Source organism: Cervus elaphus, chromosome 17, assembly GCF_910594005.1.
Source record: "Cervus elaphus chromosome 17, mCerEla1.1, whole genome shotgun sequence".
Taxonomy (NCBI): Eukaryota; Metazoa; Chordata; class Mammalia; order Artiodactyla; family Cervidae; genus Cervus; species Cervus elaphus.
The window spans coordinates 18,282,304-18,305,772 of NC_057831.1; the positions used below are offsets into that span (position 1 = coordinate 18,282,304).

At 39.6% G+C, this 23,469-nt stretch overlaps 1 protein-coding gene across 23 annotated transcripts in view; it reads left to right on the forward strand.

Moving 5' to 3' along the window:
- Positions 1-23,469, forward strand: part of COL25A1 (collagen type XXV alpha 1 chain) — a 501,341-nt gene that overhangs the window by 390,707 nt on the left and 87,165 nt on the right. For all 23 annotated transcript variants that reach the window (XM_043871317.1, XM_043871320.1, XM_043871305.1 and 20 more), the window contains exons 13-14: positions 19,818-19,871; positions 21,782-21,808. In XM_043871317.1, coding sequence (XP_043727252.1) covers positions 19,818-19,871; positions 21,782-21,808 — 81 coding nt within the window. The remainder of the gene's footprint in view (positions 1-19,817; positions 19,872-21,781; positions 21,809-23,469) is intronic.

The window sequence follows — 23,469 nt, forward strand, 5'->3', positions numbered from 1 at the left end:
AGGTACTCAATAAATATTATCAACTGTTTATAGTATTAATAGTATTACACTTGAAGAATTTCAACAAATGAGCCCTAGGCTTACCCTCTAACAGGACAAGAAGCCAGGAAGAAAATGAAAGTGCAAACTCACACAGGAAGGTAAAATATTTCTCTGCTACCTGCTATGTCTCCAGTTGCAATGCACCCCATTCCCAATAGTGGGAATACAAGTACCATAGAAAGGAGAAAGACATTTCTCGCACTGCTTTGAAAGCTCACTCACCGGTGTGGGGTCTTGTAGGAGTGCTGTCTGGAGTCAGGTACTCTGCGCTCTTCCACCTCATGTGCAGCCTGTGAAACTTCTTCCTATATGGGCTCAAGGTGGCTTCATTGTAGAGTGAGAGAAGGTGCTGTTCTAATTTATATCTAAGTCTCTAAGAGATACTGTGCATCCACAAAAAGTCACAGGTGTCTCTTTTCCATGCTCTGTTCCCAATTCTAAAAGCAGTTGTTTCCATAATTTGAACTTGTTTCCAATAGCCAAAGTTGTTAGGGAGAATTTAATGCTAGGTCTTACCTAAAAAGAAATAAATGTTGCCTTCTTTGACTCTGGCTAATTTATTTAGCACAGAAACTTCTGTAATTCTCACAAATAGATCTTGTTGGTTCAAATATATTATAAAAATTTTATTTATGCTATTGGATTCATTCCCCCCGCCTCTCTCTCACACACACACACACTCAGGCACATAATACATACCTGTAAAGATACATACTGCATGTATACATGTGTGTATACATACACACACACTGCATGTGTGCATGCTCAGTCGTGCTCAACTCTGTGTGACCACATAGACTATAACCCAGCCAGGCTCTCTGCCCATGGAGTTTTGCAGGCAAGAATACTGGAGTGGGTTGCCATTTCCTACTCCAGGGGATCTTCCAGACCCAGGGATTGAACCTGCACCTCTTGCATCCCCAGCATCCCCAGTATTGGCAGACAGATTCTTTACCACTGTGCCACCTGGGAAGCCCGTATAACTGAATGTTTGTCAACTAAACTCTGCTTCTCAGATAGATTGGAAAGTGGGCTTCAAAATAATTTTGTGGCAAAATTTTTTTTAGACTAAATACTGCTCGACACAATAAATGGCTGGCTGTATTTTTTTTGTATGTATATACATATATATATATGTATATCTCAGAACTTTAAAAATCTCAACTCTTAACATGTTATTAGAACCCTGAATTTTTCTACTGTTTCCACGTTTTCACATTAGGAATAAGTCATCATAATAACAATGTATTTGAATAGCAAGCAGTGCCCAGCACTGTGCAAATGCCACAGAAGAGGACTGGGGATAATGAGGGGACATTACAGGTCTACTTTGTGCAACCCTTAGTTCACACCCTTATCTCTGTTACCATAAAATTAACATCAAAGAGTTTCAGGTTTAAGAACAAATTATTTTGTCTAAGCAGGCTAGAATTTTTCTGAGGACCCAGAATCATAGGGATAGTTTCCAAAGCAAAAGATAAGTATTGGATGATCTTGTTTCATGTATTTTTCAAATGCTTGCTAGGGTTTATTATATCTAAAACTTCAAATACAATATAAATAAAATATTGATACTAATGTATCATCCATGAATCTATCCCAGATAACTATGTGATTTTTTTAAGTAACATTAAAATTTAATTAGTTTATGGCTATGGTATTTAGAGTTCCTTTTCATCTCTTATCCGTGAGTCTCACAGTTTTTCACTGACATTAATCCTCACAGCATACTTCTAATGGCATTTTTATTGTAAGTATATTTAGAGAGCAGATAAATGGAAGCCCTCAGACTTTCAAAGGTCAAGCTGTTTATTCAAGTCTATACAGTAAGCTGTATACAATGAACTCAATACTTTTTTATTCCTGATTCATTTTCTGCAACCACTAAATAAAACTCTTCTCTTTTGCAGCCTTGACTTTATCATTAAAATGTCTGAGTTAAATTCCTGAAGGATTTGGATATATTATAGTTCTGTTTATTTCCTGTCTAGTTAGCTTAAATTTACCCAGTGATCTATTACCCAATGTATTTATAACTTTCCAATTTTACACTTTAAGAAAAGATATATAGTGTAAATAAAGTGACTGATTTTTTATTCCAGATTAATTAATAGCTTAGCCAAAGTGTGTTACAGCAATTTAATACCTTGCTGGTTAAAGTAGAGAATTAAATTATTTTTATTAATTTTTCTATCTTTGAAAGTTGTTGACTGTGTACATTATAGTTCTAATAATACATGATTGTGTTTTCTCTGATAACTATGAAAATAGGATGCTTGCTTTCTTCCTGAAGCAGCATCATTGCTTTCCTATTATAGGATATTCCTCTTTTTCCTAGTTTTATTGAGATAAGGTATACAACATAAAAGTTTGACTTCCATATATAATGAAATGATTACCACAATAAATTTAGTTTACATCCATCATCTCATGTAGCTACAATAAAAAGAAATGGAAAAAAAAGTTTCTCCTTATAGTGATAACTCAGGATTACTCTCTTAACAACTTTCATATACATTGTACAACAGTGGTAACTATAGTCATCATCTTGTGCCTTGCATCTCCAGTATCTTATAAATTGGAAGTTTGTACCTTTGCTGAAGGTCACCTTTCCCAGATGGGTCACCTTCCTTCAATTCCTCCTTCCCCAAAACCTCCAACCCTGACCTCTGAGGACTGCAGATCTTATCTCTTTCTATGAGTTTGGTTTTTTTGTCGTTTTTGTGTTCTTTTAGATTCCACATAAAGGTGAGATCATCTTTTCGCCTTTCTCTGTCTGACTTACTTCACTTAGCATAACGCCCTCAAGGTTCAACCACTTTGTCACAAATGGCAGGGTTTCCTCGCTTATTACGGCTAAATAATCTTCCATTGTGTATGTACCTACACCATAACTTCTTTATCCACTCAGCGTCAGTGGACCCCAGGCTTGTTTCCATATTTTGGCTATTGCAAATAATTTTGCTGTGAACATGTGATGTAGGTGTCTTTTTAAGTTAGCATTTTCATTTCCTTTGGATATATTCCCTGAAGTGGAATTCCTAGATCATGTGGTAGTTCTATTTTTAAATTTTTGAGGATCCTCCATCCTGTTTTCCATAGTGGCTATACCAATTTACAATCTCCCTTTTCTCCACATCCTCACCAGCGTTTGTTATTTTGTGACTTTTTGATGATAGCTGTTCTGACAGGTACCGTGAGATATCTCCTTGTGGTTTTGATTTGTATTTCCCCGATGATTAGTGATGTTGAGCATCTTTTCATCTGCCTGTGGGCCATTCATCTGCAGAATATTTCATATAGTAAAATCACATCATCTCTGAGTTCTATGCAAATATTCAGAGGCATTTTTATATGTAAACTTACTCTTAAAGAAACTTTTTACTTAATTTTTTACCTATTGAGTGAAACAAAAGATATTTCTATCCTTTATATAATTAAATTTAAGTTCCTTTAGAAGGGAATAAAAAGTTGGTTGAAGGAAGTAATGTAATGCTTCCTGATTTGAAATTTTAAAAATGATGGCAATTTAAAAAAAAAAAAATACACTTTCCCTTGACTTCATTTAGACATGTTGCTATAAATTTTAATACTCGTTACCATCCTACTAAATGAAGATATTGGGAGAGAGAAGAATAAATAGTTGAGGAAATGGGATTGTTTGGGAAATCCAATAGGACTGGGTATGAGAGGAAGGAAAGCTGATCACAGGATGTTGCAAAATCAAGCAACAAGAAGGCAAATGTCTTGGACTGGATTATGACTTCAAGTCTACTTATATTCCATTTTAATTGAAAAGGCACTGTATTTTATAGATAGGATAACCAAAATATTATTTACTAAATCTAATTAAACTACATATATAACCTGATGATTTGGGGGAAAAAAAAACTTATGTTAAATGTATTTGTTGATTATTTGCCAGTTTCTTCTATCTTCCATTCAACAAATCTTTTTTCAGTCCTTACTAGTAAGTGCAAGGCACATCTGAGCACTGACATTAAAGCGGTCTCTGCCCTCATGGAATTTCAGCCAAGAGGGGGATAGGGACATGATATGAACAGGTACACTAAAAATCTGTTAAATGACAATACTGTTAAGTACTACAGCTGAGAAGCACAGGGCAGCCTGTCCTGGTGCAAAAAGGCAAGGGATGCTTCTCTGAATAGGCGACTTTAGGTGCAGCTTAAATAGTGAACAGCAGTTGGCAAAGGGAAGGGAAAATATTACCATATTGCAATACTTCCAGATCAAGTTAGACAACCTTGGTCTTAGATTTTTTTTCTAAAACACCATATTATTAACCACTATAGGACCTAGACTACTTTTTTTTTTTTGCAAATTTCTTACCACTAAAATAGTTAGTTGATATAAATCACAAACCCTGTTGTTTTATCATTAGACCTGATCTCTGAATGACACTCTTGATTTTGACATTGGCATTAAAAATAAGGCTTCAATGAAATAACTTATTTTGACAATTATAGTAGCTTAAGTTTTACCTAGTTCCCAGGTGGCTCAGCGGTAAAAAATCTGCCCGCCAATGCAGGAGACACTGAGATGTGAGTTTGTTCCCTGGGTCAGGAAGATCCCCTGGAAGAGGAAATGGTAACCCACTCCAGTATTCTTGCCTGGAGAATCCCATGGACAGAGGAGCCTGGTGGGCTACAGTCCATAGGATTGCAAAGAGTCGGACATGACCGAGCTTACACACATACACACACACCTGTCCCATACCAGGCCACATTGTCAAGGGGATAGGAACCATATCCAACTGTGAAACAGCATGTGTGTGTGTGTGTGTGTGTGTGTGTGTGTGTTAGTTGCTTGGTTATGTCCAACTCTTTGCAACCCTGTGGAATGTAGCCCACAAGGGCTTCTCTGTCCATGGGATTCTCCAGACAAGAATACTGGAGTGGGTTGCTTTTCCCTTCTCCAGGCAGTCTTCCTGACCTAGGGCTCGAAGCTGGGTCTCCCACATTGCAAGCAGATTCTTTGCCGTCTGAGCCACAGAGGAACCATGAAACAGCCTCAGTGGGGTTAATTTAGAAGAGATCAGATTCCCTTCGGGACCTTCTGTGTCTTCTCTGCCCAACGCAGACAACAGAGGACTGCAGTGTGTAATACTGACTAACGTGTATTCAGCACTTACTGTCAAGCTCTTCCTAAGTTTACCCCACTTACTCCTCACAGCGATCCCGTGAAGTGGGTACTATTATTATCTCCACTGCATTAGTGAGGAAACCACGGCACAGAAAGGATATGTTGCCTGTGGTCACCAAGGTGTTTGTAGTAGATTTCAACTTCAAAGTCAGTCAGTCTGCTACAACTGTCAAGAATATGGATTTTAAATTCAGGGAATCTCAGGTCTGTTGTTCAGTATTTGTATGGTCTTAGACAAGTTACTTTCCTTCTCTGAATTTAGTTTCCTCATTTGTCAAATGAGGATTGTCATATTTACTGCAAAGTTTAATTGGACAAAATAAAAGAAGTAATGAATGTAACTGTTTAATTTAAAACACTATTAAATAAGAAACGACTATTTTCCACTTTGAATTGGGAGCGTTAGGAACTCCACGACTCAGAAACCTCCAGAGTATGTAAGTGAATGTTTGTAAGAGCTGTTGTCTCTTTCTTCTACTCTTCACTGATCTTTTTTGAAAATTATGTCTAATTTTTCCCATTAGACATAACCATTTATCATTTCCATGAATACTTAAGCACATCGTTTCCCGAGTGAAAAGAATAATACATCAACTTACAATTAGGAATTATACTTAGAAAAGAAGAAATTCGCTGGGATTTTGAACTTTAAAAGTGGGTATATTATCAAAGGCATGTTATATGGCAAGTCACAGAATACTTAACAGAGCCAGTTTTTAAAATAAAGGTATTTATTGGTCTGTAACGTGGAATTCCAGGGCTCCCCTCATAGCTCAGTTGGTAACGAATCTGCCTGCAATGCAGGAGACCTCGGTTTGATTCCTGGGTCAGGAAGATCCCCTGGAGGAGGGACAAGCTACCCACTCCAGTTTTCTTGGGCTTGCCTGTGGCTTAGCTGGTATAGAATCCGCCTGCAATGCGGGAGACCTGGGTTCGATCCCTGGGTTGGGAAGATCCCCTGGAGAAGAGAAAGGCTACCCACTCCAGTATTCTGGCCTGGAGAATCCCATGGACTCTGGGGTCACAAAGAGTCGGACACGACTGAGCAACTTTCAATTCACAATATGGAAGTCCAGCACTAACACAGCCTTCAGCCTTGACACCTAAGCTTCATCACTAAGAACCCATTTCTTCCATTTCGTCAGTCTGTCTTTCATATTGCTGCTGTCACCCTAATTCCCTCTCTCCTCCTGCTTCGAAGGCAGCTGCTAATCATGCCTGGGGCTTCATTCTTTCCTATCTACATCCAGAGAGTGAGTGTCTTTCCCCAAACATCCAGCACCACTTTTGAGTTTCCTTGTTATTGGATACACACAGGTCCCCTCCTCCTCCTCATTTCCCAGCTAGGGGATGCCAAATGCTGATTAGCTATCACCACTGCAGTTCCTTTGCTAGCAACCCCAGTCATGTGGAAAGTTGCAGTAAACACTAATTATCTAACTTAGGAGAGATTCCTGTAAGACGCCAAAGCTGAGCAAGTGTGTTGTTTCTGACTTATCCCAGCCCTAACAAACTCCTCCGCATCACGTACCCTCTTCATCCATTTTGATATTTTGTCTTCCTGAAACATAAGCCTTTGTTCTTAATCTGTTTTTCTCCATAAGAGTACTCATAGAGAACAATTTCTCTCATACACAGAAAAGAGAACCCCACCCCACACTGTGACATCATGCTCCCTGGCTGGGTTTTGGCAACTTTTACACCTTTGATAAGTTATTTAAGAGGGAATACTGGACAGTGTTTTCCTTAGACCCAGGCAGTGTTCCTCCTTGCTCTCCTTTGTCCCTCTGATGGTGTGTCCCCCACCGCAGGGTGGGGAGTCCACAGGGCCTAGAGTTCCTGCCTTCTCTGTGCTGAGTCTGCTTCCGTCGTCTGTAGTGGCCTCTTCCTCAGGTCCATTTTCCCAAGGGTCAACCACCAGCTGGTGTGTGCCCCCATATACTTGTGAGTGGCCTGGAGCAGCTAAGGGTACGGAACTGTGGGCAGAGCTTGCAGGCTGTGGTGTCCACACGCGACTCCCAAGGCCCTTCCTGAAGAATAAGAGAACTGGAAGAGACGGGAGGAAGGACGTTAGCAGGCAGGATTGGGATGGAGGCGGTCATCCGTGTGTACTTCTCCCTAGACCTTTTAGGGGTATGCTCAAGGCAGATCATTCTTCTCATTTGTGTAAATTTCGCCCAAATAAACTCAATTTAACTGTTTTCTGTGACCCCTAAATTCTTAGCTATATCTTTGCATTTGAATTTTTTTATTCAAATTATATTTTATACATTTCTTTCTGCATTAGCAGTACAAAAACTAGAATAAAAAGTGTTAACTACAAACTTATTTCTGAAATAGTCCTTACTGTAGTATTATTGACAATAAGACAACTATCAATCAAGTTTTCTTATTTACATTTTTAGATATTTGTACTTTTTAAAAAATATAATGAATGTTTGGTTATTAGGTTTAGGTTAAGTATTATGTCAAGCAGTTAAACCCATTTCAGTAGATTATCTGAAATAAGATATTTTCATTGTTTCTGACTGATAGAACCATCTACTTTTCTACTGTTATTCATATTACCAAGGAGGACAAAGAGATTTTAATTTTAGGGAGGGAGTTTGCTGATTGGATAAATGAGACAACACTCTCCTACAGGGATGTCAGTTCCATGATGTATGACTGTTGCAGGAAGGGGGACCCCTTCCAGGGCCCGAAACTGGGCTCTTGTCTAACACTCGGAAATGAATTGTCCAAGGAGACACATGCTGACAAAGCAAGAGATTTTATTGGGAAAGGGTACCCGGGTGGAGAGCAGTAGGTAAGGGAACTCAGGAGAACTGCTCTGCCGCGTCGCAGTCTTGGGTTTTATGGTGATGGGATTAGTTTCCGGGTGGTCTTTGGCCAATCATTCTAATTCAGAGTCTTTCCTGGTGGCACACGCATCGCTCAGCCAAGATGGATGCTAGCAAGAGGGATTCTGGGAAGTGGACGGACAGGTAGTGTCTCCTCTCAACCTTTCCTGAACTCTTCCGGTTGGTGGTGGCTTATTAGTTCCGTATTCCTTATCAGGATCTCCTGCCATAAAACAACTCATGCAAATGGTTACTATGGTGCCTGGCCAGGATGGGTGGTTTCAATCAGTGTGCTTCCCCTAACATGACCAAACCCAACAGGTCAGAGTTTTCTGTTTCTCTTCCATGAGGAACAAAGCCTCTGCCTCCAGAAAACAAACAAAAGAAGCATTAGGTGCTGAGTATGCAAGTAGGAGCTACAAACTACTGAATTGCTCCACATAAGAGGGCGTGAAGCTGAGTTCCCAGTATGGCTGAGGAAGGTGGGAAGGAAGGAAAGAGAAAGGTGAGGTGGAAGCAGAACAGAGGGGAAGGCAGCGAGATGAGCAAAGTCTGAGTGCTCTGTGATGACACAGCTTTCAGAACACCAGTTATTCAATCCTAAGCTCACAAAAGGCCTGAGAAGAGGGGATTTCCTGAGGCAGCTGGTGAAGAGCCACTGGTCTGGAGCAAAACAGAGAAGACATACAAACTCAAGAACTTGAGCATAGGAGCCAAGAGCGGGTCCTGGGCTTGCATAGTGGGTGAAATTGGGACTTGAAGCAAGTTTAATTAGATGTCTGAGGAACACGGAGCCACCACCAACATCTTTAGTCCAACAAAACAACAACTAATAATAATAAAAGAACAACTAAATCTTAATCCTTTAAACCTGAGAGAGGGTAAGCATTTAATCTGCCCCTAAACACTGCATAGAATAAAAGCTAAACCCCATGGAAGCTCAAGAAATTTGCTCTGTGTCCCATGACCAGAAGTAAAAAACTTAAGATTAGATTGGAGGCTTCCTAATAAGCCACTTTCTTATTTTATACAAAAATTAAAGACAAAAGAAACCCAATAAATACAAATGATTTCTTTAGACACAAGTTATTCAAATAGAAGGAACACAAGATAGGGAATTGGAAGACCTGGGTTCTAATCTCACATCTGCCTCTTTGCAGCATTTTGTTTCTGAAAAATGTACTTTCCCTCTCTGAGTGTGTTTCTTCATCTATCAAGAATGGCTCGCTTGGCTGCTTTCGACTAAAACATTGCCCTTGGGACTTCCCCTGCCGTCCGGTGGTTAAGACTCTGTGCTTCCTCTCTGCAGGGGGCATGGGTTTGATCCATGGTCAGAGAAATAAGATCCCCTATATAAGATAACAAGAAATAAGATCCCCCCATATTATCAATAATAGCGTTCAAGTTGACTAAGTTCTATTGATTTTATATTTAACTTGCTCTATTAATTACTGAATGAGGGGTATTGAAATCTCCAACCATAATCGTGGATTTGTCTGTTTCTCTTTGCAGTTCTATCAGTTTTTGTTTACATATTTTGAAGCTCTATTATAGATACATCAATATTTAGAATTTCTATGTCCTCTTGATGAGCTGACCCCATTGTCATTATGAAGTGATCTTCCATATTCCTGGTAATGATCTTTGCTTTGAAATCTACTTTGTCTGAAATCAATAGGTGGTGCTAGTGGAAAAGAACCCACCTGCCAATGCAGGACACTTAAGAGAGGTTTAATCCCCGGGTCAGGAAGATCCCTTGGAGGAAGACATGGCAACCCAATCCAGTATTCACACCTGGAGAATCCTATGGACAGAGGAGCCTGGAGGGCTACAGTTCATAGAGTTGCAAAGAGTCAAACAAGAATAAAACAACTTAGCATAAACTCAACTAGTGATAATAATCTTGTAGGCAAAATGTTTTTTGTCAGCATTTCTCTGTAAGGTCAGCATTGTTATTATTTAAAAAGTAGACAAGACATTACCCGCCCCTCCCCCCCCCAAATACTGTGAATCTGTATCTTTCATGATCATAGATGCAAAATTTCTAAGCAAAATGTTAGCAAATCAAATCTAATAATAGTTTTCGATGTGCAGTTGGTTAACTCTGCCAATGTGGAACCCTCAGATACAGAGGACTGACTACATGGAACTTGAGCATCTCTGGATTTTGGTATCCCTGGGAGTCCTGGAATCAATCCCCTGTGGATACCTAACAACAATTTTATGTAAAAACAGTAGCTAATCATAACCAGATGGCCTTTATACCAGGAATTCAGGCTTAGTTTAGTATTTGAGAGTCAATCAATGCAATTTTCCACATCAGCAGATTAAAAAAGAAAAGCCATATGATCGTATCAATTTATGCATAAAAAACATTTGACAGAATGTGCTTCCCTGGTGGCTCAGTTGGTAAAGAATCCACCTGTAATGTGGGAGATGGGGTTCAATTCCTGGATCAGGAAGATCCCCTGGAGAAGGAAATGGCACCCCACTCCAGTATTCTCGCCTGGAGAATCCCATGGACAGAGGAGCCTGGTGGGTTACAGTCCATGGGGTTGCAAAGAGTCAGACACAACTTAGCAACTAAACCACCACCATATATGTATATGTTGTCCTATTCTGCGAGTGCTTCTGCGTAGGGAAAAGCAGATATTAGAGTGAGTCTGTAAGGTAAATGATAACACACACAGGTTCTGAAAGGGTCTTGGAGGAACTTGAGATGACATGATAAATACACAACTGGCATTGCCCCAGCTGCTCCTCAGCCTTCACTGAGGCACACAGGGTGACAGAAGGAGCAGACGAAAGAGGGGCGATAACTGAATAGGTGGAAACATTTATAATGACTGGGTCCCCGTACTCACAGGCACAACTGTTGGAGCCTCCGTCCTCCAGGCAACCACTCTCCCCCTGACAGAGTCCTGGCTCAGTGCTTTTCCTTGGCAGCCGTGGACGTTCTGCTCATTCTCAGCATCCTGCGCCTTTCAGGGGACTCCTCCCGCCTTCACTGACCCCAGGCTATCCCTCTATTTTTCAGTTCTATTTTAAGCTGACCTGCGAAACGTGGCCGTGTGACTGCTGGGTCAGTGTCTTTGCCATCTTCTTCCTGGGTCCCCGTCTCTTTTCCCACTGCTGCCTTTTGCCAAAGCTGAGACAAAGAGCTGTCTCTTGCCCCAGAGTTATTGGTCTTTTCCAGTTTTCCAGCAGAGAAGACTTGCTGTCCCTAGCTCTCACCAGGCCTGTACGGGCTTCACATTTCCATATCAACTTAGTATATGTAATTTGCTTCTCCTGTATTCATTCATTCCTCCAATGTAGATGTACTGAACAATTATTATGTGTAAGGTACAGTTCCTATGCAATGTGGAAAGAGGAGTAAGCAAGAGAAACTAAGTTCATATTCTGGTGCTGGAGAGGGGGTGGGAAATCAGGGCACCAGATAAAATATAAAATGCCCAACCAAATTTGAATTTCAGATAAACAGCCCATCATTTTTCATGTGCTATGTCTATTTGATATTTAGGATACATTTAATTAAAAACTCTTCTCTTTGTTGTTTATCCAGAATTAAAATTTAACTGAGTGTCTTGTATTTTTATTTCCCAAATCTGGCAATCCTAGTGGGGGAAACAGAAAAGAAAAAAATTTATCTCAGGTGGTAATTAGTGCAGTAGAGGAAGCAAAGTCAGATATAGGTGGACATCAGGAGTGGTGGGAGTGGGGCTGGAATTCTGCACAACCCCTGTAATAAGAGACAGTTGTCCCAAGGATAAGAAGGTGAGACTCAATCCCTGGATATTAGAGGGAAGATGGGCCACAGGAGAGAAGCCCAAATGCAAAGACCCTGGGCGGCTCCTGCTTAGTATCTGGGAACAAAGAGTTCAGTGTGGCTGGGGTGGCAGAAGGAGAGGTCGGAGAAACAGCAAAGCCAGACCTTGGCTGGGACCCTCACCCTGAGTGCGATGCGACAGCCTTGGCGAGAATGAAGGGATAGAATTTATAAGCTTGCCTTGTTTTTCGGAGACTGTTTGAGGTGGGTGGGTGGCCTGGAGCTGGCTTAGGAGATTGCTAGTCAGTCTCTACCCGCCCCCCGGCTGTGGCTCTCCCAGCCCCTCAGCAGCCTCTGCTTCAGGTCCGCCCTCTGCTCTCAACCCCTCACACACTACCCACCTTGGCAGAGTCCGGTGATCGATTTTAACACCACGGTGGGCATCTCCATTCTGAAGTCTCGCTGTACATTGACTTGCTTGAATACGGATGTGCTCATTCTCTGCTTTCAAAGGCATTTTGTTTATCATGCCTTATAATAAATACAGGGTTTTATAGTTTAAACCAATGCTGTTTGATAGAAACATAAAACAAGCTCCAAATAAAAGCCATAAATGTAAATATGAATTTTTAGTAGCCACATTTTTTAAAGTGTCTGAAAAGGATTTATTTAGAGCATGAATGACACTTTAAAGTTAGGGGTAGGAGTCTTATTTTTTATTTTTGTGCAGTAAAATGATACATTTCTAGAAATTTCAAGGTAAAATATGTTGGTCATTCCCTGGTGGCTCAGATGGTAAAGCATCTGCCTACAATGCGGGAGACCCAGGTTCAATCCCTGAGTTGGGAAGATCTCCTGGAGAAGGTAATGGCAACCAACTCTAATATTCTTGCCTGGAAAATCCCATAGACGGAGGAGCCTAGTAAGCTACAGTCCATGGGGTTGCAAAGAGTCGGACATGACTGAGCGACTTCACTTCACTTATGTTCACCCAAGTTTGTGTTCATCCTCACTTGCATTAAGGACTAGTGTGGAAGACTAAACTAAACAGAATTACTTGCTTGCTTAGTCATGCCCAACTCTTTGCAACTCCATGCCCTCCCAGCTCCCCTATCCATGGAATTTTTTCCAAGCAAGAATACTGAAGTGGGTTGCCATTTCCTCCCCTGAGAACTCTTTCCAACCCAAGGATCAACCCAAATCTCCTGCATCTCTTGCGTTGCAGGCGGACTCTTTACCACTGAACCATCAGGGAAGCCTATAGAGAAAGAGAATAAACAGGAATGGAGAACAGAAACCCCGTTTTCCTGGCTCTTTCCCAGATAGTTCTAGCTGGAAGTCCCCGTGGGCACTTCACTGCCTTCAGAGAATCCTCCTCTACCAAGGGTTATCTACCCAATAGCTGCCAAAGCTTCTCAAGCCCTGAAGCCTCGCAAAAGGTTGCCCCCCTGCCCACCATGACTGCCTGCAGGAGGGGAAAATCCAGCGGCCACTGAGATCCTTCTGTGAACTGTCACTGTCAGGAGGAAAGACCCAGTCTATCCAGTGTTTTAAAGAGGTATCAGTGACCAATGCTGTCCAGTTTTAGCCTTTATTACACATATGCACCAACCACACCAACTCCAGAGGTGGGAGAACAGCCTTAAGACTGACACCATGTTTTGCTCAATATCGCTCCTTTCATTTGCTGCTGGGGCATCTTCTGTGCGGCAGCCCCGCCTCCTTCTCTGCAAAGAGTGTGTTCCAAGACCCGCAGTGGATGCCAGAAACTGAGGGGGGCACCCAGCGCTACGCATACTAGTTTTTTTTCCTATATTTGCATGCCTGTGATGAAGTTTAATGTAGAAATTAGGTACAAAAGAGACTATCTGAACTGCTCACATTTGTGGCCATTATTAAGTAAAATGGGCCTCCCTTGTGGCTCAGACAATAAGAATATGCCTGCAATGTGGGAAACCCAGGATCAATCCCTGGGTCGGGAAGATCCTCTGGAGAAGGGGATGGCTACCCACTCCAGAATTCTTGCCTGGAAAATTTATGGGCAGAGGAGCCTGGCAGGCTACAGTCCATGGGGTTGCAAGGAGCTGGGCATGAGCAGAGTGAATATTAAGTAGAGTAAGGATTACTCGAACACAAGCACTGTGATGCCCTGACAGTCGATCTGATCACCTAGCCTGGCTACTAAGTGACTAGCCAGCAGGATATGCTGGACAAAGGGATAATTGATGTCCTGGGTGGGATGGAGCAGGCTGACATCAGATTTTAGCATGCTACTCAAAACAGCACCCAGTTTAGAACTTACTGTTTGTTTCTAGAATTTTCCTTTTGATATTTTCAGACCTTAATTGACCATGGATAACTGATACCTTGGGTAGCTCAGTGGTAAAGAACCCGCCTGCCAATGCAGGCATAAGAAACATTGGTTCAATCCCTGGGTCAGGAAGATCCCCTGAAGAAGGAAATGACGACCCACTCCAGTATTCTTGCTTGAAAAATACCATGGGCAGAGGAGCCTGGAAGGCTACAGTCCATGGGGTTGCAAAGAGTTGGACACGACTTAGTGACTAAACAATTGAAAATAAAGAAAACAAACCTAAGGATAAGGGGGGCAATTGCAGTTATTTTCGTCTTCTGTTTAGATGAGCTCTTTCTGAAAATGTAGTACTTAAGGAAACAAATATATATTGACAAGGTGAATGTAAAATTATACTATGCTAAAAATTTTAAGCTATGACTCATTTCAAATTCCAATTGTGATTGAAGTGACAGGGAGCAGTATTACTACTAAATGACCTGTTTCTCTTTAGCACTCAGTTTTGTAAGGAAACTACATTCCTTTCTACCTTCAAGTATTCTTTCAAATTGCCCCTGAATAGCTGTACCTGAAATAATTGTAAAAGCCTTGAGTGATGTTAGAGTGTCTGGTTTAAAAAGAAAGAAAGTAGTGTCATCCTTCTCAAAAGTCAGTTCAACTTATTTTTAGCTTAAATGCACAAATTGTCATTTGGGAGTAATGCACTGGGAATTTTAAGTATAATAAAGAAAAATCCATCAATCTGCCTGTAGTTAAGATGTTAGCTGCTATTTTTGTTTATTACTATCTTTATAATGTCCTTAGTACTTGTGAATATGAGATGCATTCAGAAACAGATGAATAGATTATCCAATAAACACGAACATATTTCTCCACATGCACACACACACATACACATAAAACCTAATTTCTATTTATTTGGTCTATACTTTCCTGATATATTTCTCTGTATATGTCTTTTTTTTTTACTGTATTATGTACAACAGTCAAGTAATATAACTGTAACTATTTGAGGAGACCTCATGAGATTAATAATATTCTGTCCTCATATGCTAGAAGATACCAATACACTATATGATGTATGCTTTATTCTTCATTAAGAATTTCCTTTGATTTCTATTTATTATGCCTCTTTATGAGGAAAACTTTGCTCAAAGAAAAAAGTTCCATCTCAATTAGATATCCTTTTAAATTATTTAGGTAGAGGTCTCTTTTCTCACTCAAAAATGAGCTCTCTGGGCACAGGCACCTGTCATGTCTATTTCATCCTTATATCCCAGGAAACACTCTGCTCAGAGTAAAACATGTAGTAAATCTTCACTAAATGTTAACTGAGTGAATTGATGACTTCCAGAATCCCACAGCTTGGCCTTGGTTCTCAAAGTTCTACAATGTTTCATCTGTAACATTACTTTACCACAACTTGGGAACTAAATTTGAACAATAATAGAATGTTTCATAACCTCCTGATCTGAATTTGGGTGTATTTTTATTATAACTTTTTAGAAAGGTAAAATGCTATGAGTCACTTTTCCTTCTTTTTATCTTGCCTTGCTTCATTCAGGAAACAGCCTTATTCACTTTTTAGCTTTAAAATCTTGCTGGATACCTATTTAACCTTACATGGGATAAATGTAGAATTGAACTTCAGGAAGTTCTTATTTGTACTTATTAAAATAGCCACAAAAGTAATTAAAATTATGACATACAGTGCTGATGAAGTTGGGAAAAAGTAACAGAGTGGGTGCCTGGAAAAGCAGATAAAGCTCAGATCCTGTTTGGAAAGCAACTTAGAAATATTTACATAGATGTTTATCTTTAATAGCAAAAATTGGAAACAACGTTAAGTATTCAACAGTTTGGGGCAGATTAAACAAATGATCAGACCTGACTTTGATAGATGATAAACAATTTATAAGACACAAATACTGTGTAAGACCAAACATGCAGTATAAAATAATAAAAAAATCAGTACGTCAAACTATGTAATAAGCTTTACAATTGCTTGAAATATGTAAGCATAAATTTAAGAGACTAGAAGGAAACAGGACAAAATGAAAACAGTTATAGAGTGATGGGATTATGGATGCAATGTTTTGTTTCCTTTTACGTTAAAAGATTATTTTAACAAAACATAAAATCAAAGGAAAAAAAGGATCAAGTTTTAGTCCCTCGATGTTCATATTTTAAGAAGGATGTTATGCAGATACCTAAGCAGCGTTTGTCTCCCTTGCTTCAAAATCTCAGCATGTATTTCGTCTGGTTCCAGGGGCTTAACCATTTAAAAAAATAGTAATTCTGGCTACCATAGTTTTTCTTTGAAAGTCTAAACAGAGTTTGTATTGTTCCCTGGCAGCATTTCTTGTTTGCATTAAACCATGAGTTATGATATTAGTGCATCCTGTTATAGATTCTTTGAAGAAGCAGACTCCGTAGCTCTTTTTATGGTTACATGGTAAATGAGAGTCCTCTTTAGGGGTGTATTCAATTTCCAATGGACTTCTTACCCTTGTGTGTGTTCAGTCACTCAGTTGTGTCTGACTCTTTGTGACCCCATGGACTGTGATCTGCCAGACTCCTCTGTCCGTGGAATTTTCCAGGCAAGAATACTGAAGCAAGTTGCCATCTCCTCCTCCAGGGGATCTTCTATACTTACCCTTGGTTATGTACAAAGGGCATATCAAAATTTTCTTATAATGGCCATCGTTATTCTAAGTCAACATTTTTGCCATTTTATCAAGGAAAATGCAAATGATTGCAGTGTAACTTTATAGAGGAAGCAGAATTTCTTCCATGAGTTAAGATTTTAGCAATTACAGTACAATAACCCAGTATAATCGTAAAACATTTTTTGCCCTTTTATTTTTGTGTATGGTGTTAGAAAGTGTTCTAGTTTCATTCTTTTACAAGTGGTTGACCAGTTTTCCCAGCACTACTTGTTAAAGAGGTTGTCTTCCCTTGCCTCCTTTGTCGAAGATAAGGTGTCCATAGGTTCGTGGAAGATACTATAAGCTTCACATTGCCTAGTTTATCTGGTAGGTGTACAAAATCATCTTTAAATAAGTTACATTTAGTCCAGGTTTGTATACATTCTGGAGGTCATTTAATAACCAAATGATAATGAGGATAGAAATATTCATCACCAGCCCTCCCAATTTCTAGATGCATTCATTCACCAATGCATAATTGTATTAAGAGCACAAACCTCTTAAGGCAGAGTTGTGTAAATCTGGGAAAATTACTTTACCTTTCTGTGCCTTAGTTTCTTCATCTATTAAGGAGAAATAAAGATAGTACTTATCTCGTAGAAATTTGTGAGAATGTGAGAGTTGGACTGTGAAGAAAGCTGAGCGCCGAAGAATTGATGCTTTTGAACTGTGGTGTTGGAGACGACTCTTGAGAGTCCCTTGGACTGCAAGGAGATCCAACCAGTCCATCCTAAAGGAGATCAGTCCTGGGTGTTCATTGGAAGGACTGATGCTGAAGCTGAAACTCCAGTACTTTGGCCACCTCATGTGAAGAGTTGACTCGCTGGAAAAGACCCTGATGCTGGGAGGGATTGGGGGCAGGAGGAGAAGGGGGCGACAGAGGATGAGATGGCTGGATGGCATCACCGACTCGATGGACATGAGTTTGGGTAAACTCCAGGTGTTGGTGATGGACAGGGAGGCCTGGCGTGCTGCGATTCATGGGGTCGCAAAGAGTCGGACATGACTGAGTGACTGAACTGAACTGAAGCGAGTTAATAAATGTAAAATTCCTGGCACTTAAAAAATGTTACCATTTTACTAGGGTATGTGTTTTTGACGGTAACAGCACAGATATTAAAATGTCACAATTTCTGCCCTTCAGGCAGCTTAGAAGCGAAAGTGAAAGTCATTCAGTCGTGTCTGACTCTTTGCAACTGCATGGACTATACAGTCCATGGAATTCTCCAGGCCAGAATACTGAAGTGGGTAGCCTTTCCCTTCTCCAGGGGATCTTCCCAACCCAGGGATCAAAGCCAGGTGTCCCGCATTGCAGGCAGATTCTCTACCAGCTGAGCCACAAGGGAAGCCTAAGTATACTGGAGTGGGTAGCCTATCCCTTCTCCAGTGGATCTTCCTGACCTAGGTATTTAACCGGGGTCTCCTGCATTGCAGGCAGATTCTTTACCAACTAAGCTATCAGGAAAGTCCTAAGTCAGGCAGCTTAGAGAACATTCTTAAAAAATCAACTAAATTTGCTATGAACCTAAAACTGCTCTAAAAAGTAGTCAACTTAAAAAACAACAACAACAACAACTAAGGCGAAACTTTTTAACCCTCAGTGGAAAGAAACTTGTCCAGTAGTTGAAGCATGTAATAAATGACTTGGGAATGTTTTTAAATGAAATTCTAGTTGCTGTAAGTTTAAGCTTCATGGAAATAGCAAAAGCCACACTGCTTTCTGTCTTCTCCCAGTTTTATTGAGTTACAATTGACATATGACATTGAATTAGTTTTAAGTGTATACCATAATGATTTGATATGTGTATATGTTGTGTAATGATTACCACAATAAGTTTGGTTAACATCCATCATCTCACATAGTTACATTTTTTTTCCTTGTGATGAGAGCTTTTAAGACCTATTCTCTTAACAGCTTTCAAATATACCATAGAGTATTGTTAACTGCAGTCATCATACAGAATATTTTTCCTTTGCTTCTGAACACTTGAAAAGATTTTTCCTTTTCCTCTTTGGAAAACAATTGTTGGTTCAGAGTCTAGAAAGTCTGAGATACCTCATTATCTTTCTGAAATGTGTAATCATTCTAGCTAGTAGCCATCATCATTTTCTCAAATACCTGTCACTCAATATGACAATGAAAACCACAAGCCTGAATGTTTATTTTTATCATATTTACAGTGAAACTGGGAAGAGAAATCAAAGCCATTTTTATTTTTGTGTCAGATATGTCTAAATGAATTAAGTAGATGGGTGTATGGAGGAGGACATGGCAGCCCACTCCAGTACTCTTGCCTGGAAAATCCCATGGACAGAGGGGCCTGGTAGGCTGAGTCCATGGAGTCGCGAAGAGTCAGAAACAACTGAGCGACTTCACTTTCACTTTTCACTTTCATGCATTGGAGAAGGAAATGGCAACACACTCCAGTATTCTTGCCTGGAGAGTCCCAGGGACAGAGCGGCCTGGTGGGCTGCCATCTATGAGGTCGCACAGAGTCGGACACGACTGACGCGACTTAGTAGCAGCAACAGCAGATGCGTGTATGCTTCAAGATTTAGATTCGGAGATGCTCATTTTCCTTAATTCTAATAAATACAATGATTTAGGCTCTGTTTTCCTGAGCTGAGAAATCACTTGAAAATTCTCCATCAAGTCTTAAATTTTCAGACGTCTTTTACTCATTCATCAAATGTTTACTTGGTGTACCTAGCACCATGCTAGATATTCATTTCCCCTGGCAATTTGCTTTTGCTTTCTTAGTGAAGAAAAGACTGAATGCAAGAAAATTAGCCCTCTCGTATCCCTGGTCCATAGCACATAAAAGTTTGGCCCAAACAAGCTAACTTGTATAACTGGTTTAACATACTATGTACTTCTCGAGTATTATTGGATGGTTGGTTATATCTGCTAACAGTCTGTATAATGTGTTGATTTTGTATGTTTTACTTAGTAGTATCTTTTTTTTTTTTTTAATTTTGAGGGTGAACCCGGGTTACCTGGAGCAGTAGGACAGAATGGAATACCAGGGCTAAAGGTTGGTACAAAGAAAACCAAGCAGAATCATTTGAGACATGATTTTTCATGAGATTTTAAGCTGTTACAATTTTTTATATCCCACTGGTTTTACTTGGATGGAATCTTTTGTCAATAGTAAAATATGTTATAGTATAAAACGTTGTGACTAAAGAATAAATGGTATTCATGATTCTCATTACATTAAAAACACAGAGTGTAGGATATGATTGTCTAAACTTTGACTTCTGGGATACTTAACATGAGAAAACCTGTATTTCAAATATGACTATTGTCATTTTACCATTTGATGAGTGTATTAAAACATAGGTCACGTCCACACTACCAACATTTGCATAACTTTTATAAGACATACTAAAGAAAATGTTTACAGTGCCACTGTGACTTTTCCTCAAGATTTGGCCACCTCTAAAACTTACATAACCCAACAAGTTAATCAAATGAAAAACATAATAAATATGTAGCATGTTTGAAATTTAAAAATGGATGTGGTCTGCATTACTAAATAGGGAAACAATGTAATGGAGATTTGAGGGGTGATTCCAAATTTCCTTTGTTTCTGAAGAACAAATGAATCTGTTAAATATAAAAAGATTGGTGACAGTTTAGTTTAAACCAGATAGGCAGACAAATCCCAAATCCTTTGATGAGTGACCATCCCTTGAAGTACAGAACTAATGTCTAATCCCGTCAGCTGTGCTGCTGTGTATCCATACCCACAGATGCCCGTCAGCTGATTTTACAGATCACATTGCTATCGACAGGCGCCTAGAACAGACCTAAAATTTATAGACCTGTCCTTTGTCCTGCAGGAGAGGAAAGAAAATATTCCTTCTGGCACTACAGCCATTTTCCTGTCTTCTTCCCTCTCTAGCTCCGTGCTAAAAAGTCAAATGATAGGAGCTAATGCTTAATGCTTGTTCTCAGTACTGTTCTGTTGCCTAGCAACCATCAGGATGGCTATTAAGCAGTGAAAGGTAACCAGAAATTCAAAAAGCCAAAGGGTCCGGCCAAGTTTAAGGGAGCGAAAAGAGTGCTGCCTTCAAACTGACTTCAAGAGTGCATTAGGAGTTTTTAAAAATGCAATAACCACCTTAAAAATAATTTTTAAAGCAGTGTGACCTTATTGCAATACCTTCTCAAGCTTTTCTTAAGAAGGGTATTACCGTAATGTGTGTGATTTGCTGTCGATTTACTCTCTGATTCTGTCCCCTGTCTCTTCCTGGGTAAAATGAAAATGAGATTCTTTTCAGCACACAATTTTGCGTTTTAGTCTTTATACTGCCATAATCATCATTTTTGCGTAAAGACATCTCTCCTAAACTCACTTAGATTCTGCCTCGATCTAGCATCTTTTCTGAAAAAAACTAATGACTCCTAAAGTACACCTGATTTAGAACACAGTAGTTAACAACAGACTGAAGAGCATTCATGACATTGTGAAAGGGTCCAAGTTCAGGCCTTAGTCATGTCAGGGCAAGATATTCTGGTGAACTACACTCCAGACCCCAGAAATAATCCATGCACCAGCGGGTGCTTTGAATGAGAGATTTCACGGACGGACGTGCTAGCTCACCTTACTGAGTTAGAGTCTGGTCGAAATAAGATGTCATAATCTCAGAATTGCCTCAACATTGCTCTCCTTAGTGCCCTAAAAGCCAGGCTTTGCTGATCTTAAATATCTCTCTTTAGTCCTCAAAAGAAAAGAATTAAGGTGACATTTGCTGTTGATATCCATATTCAATTTTTCCAGGAAATTCATCATTTGATTTTAGAAAGCAACTGTATATTGGCAAAATAGAAAATATCACATGTAATTTAACTAGTATGCTCAGTATTTGATTTTGTTTAATGTTGCTTAATTAAGTGTTTTATAATTTAATGTGTCACTCACTTTGTTCTTTTGTGCAGGGAGAACCTGGAGAACAAGGATTAAAGGTGAGATGATTCTGCCTGTTTTTAATCTCCTCCCCTCAAGAGGGACCAAACTAAACTGTGTTTATATGTGGATGGATAGATAAGTACAGGTATACAAGTATATCTTGGCGATATTGCAGGTTCCATTCCACATCACTGAGATAAAATGTATATTGCAATAAAATGAATCACATGAATTTTTGGTTTCTCAGAGCATGTAAAAGTTATGCTATACTGTAATCCTCTAAGAGTTCAATAGCATTATAACTCAAAAACAGTATGCATATCTTAATTGGAAAATGATGCTGTTAGAAAAATGGTGCCTTTTGTCTTGCTTGACACATGGTTGCCACAAATCTTCAATTTGTAAAAAATGCAGTGTCTTCGAAGTGCAATAAAGCAAAGCACAATAAACAAGCTATGCCTAGATGTAGATGTAGATAGATGTACTGGCCACTGTTTCTTTCAAACTGCTAATTAATGGGAGGAGAAAGTAGTGTAATTCTTATGTATGTTCAGAAGTTTAGGTAAAAGGATTTAAAGAAATGGATGAGAAAGGAGCAAATTTAAACAATCTATGTCAGGCTTTAAAATGGCTTTCAAAAACCTCTAGGCCTGCAAAATTTCTGTTCTGCCTATTTGCTGATGCCATTCCAGTACTGTTCTAAGCATCTATACCTCTATTACTTCTTAGGTCACTAGGTTAAAGGGATACAGATGTTTACCTGCAGCAAATATACTGAAAGTTGTCCCACAAAGAATTCCCATAAAAAACTAAAAAGAGAAGCAAAAGGAGAAGCAGAGTGCGTATGTTAAATTTCTCTCAGACAGACATCCTTCTTCCCACTTTGGGGAATGTTATCATGCTATGTTCTCTGCCAGTGTTTAAACATGTGTGGTCTGTGTAGGCAGTTACCAAGATATCACATAATGCTCTTCATAAGTGATATGACCTTTCTGAAAAATCAGTATCATCACCACTAATCCCAAAAGAAATACATCTACAGATCCAGCGAGCTTTGTGAATTTAACTGTATTTTTGACCATTGTAAAACAAAAACAAAAGACATTGACTTAAACGGAAGGTGAGCAAAGCAGAAGGGTGGCTCTTCTCAGTCAATCCCTTGGCCTTCTGACCAGTCTGAACCAGTTTTCCTAATAAGAAAGTTTGTTTTATTTGTTTTGTTTTTTAACAAAGGGATTTCCAAGCAATTTTTTAAAGCATGCTAATTGGCTGCCTATCAAAAGTCCTTCATAACTGATGATCAGTATATTTATTTGGCATCCAACCAGTTCATGGTAATTAATGTGAAATTAATTAGTCATCAGATGACTCTTTTGTGTAGAAAGTAGGGAGGGGAAAGCAACAGTGTCTGCATGGTCCCAGGGGCTCATGGGATAAAGTGACTCAGACCCCCCGGCGCTGTGGTGGACCGTCTCCATAAAAGAGTTCCCAAGCAGGTTAGCCTCGTGCTTATTTGAAACAGGAAGAGAAACTGAAGAGAAAAAGTTAAAATCTCCCTCTCTTAACACGCCTCCTTCTCTCAGGGAAATCATTATCAGCAACTCCTCTCTTGATTTATGGAAAATGTTAAATGATAGAAACGGGACCTCCCACGGGAGACAGAAGGGTATTCTTATGGAATACAAGAACAATAATGCATTGTTATTGCTAATGGCCA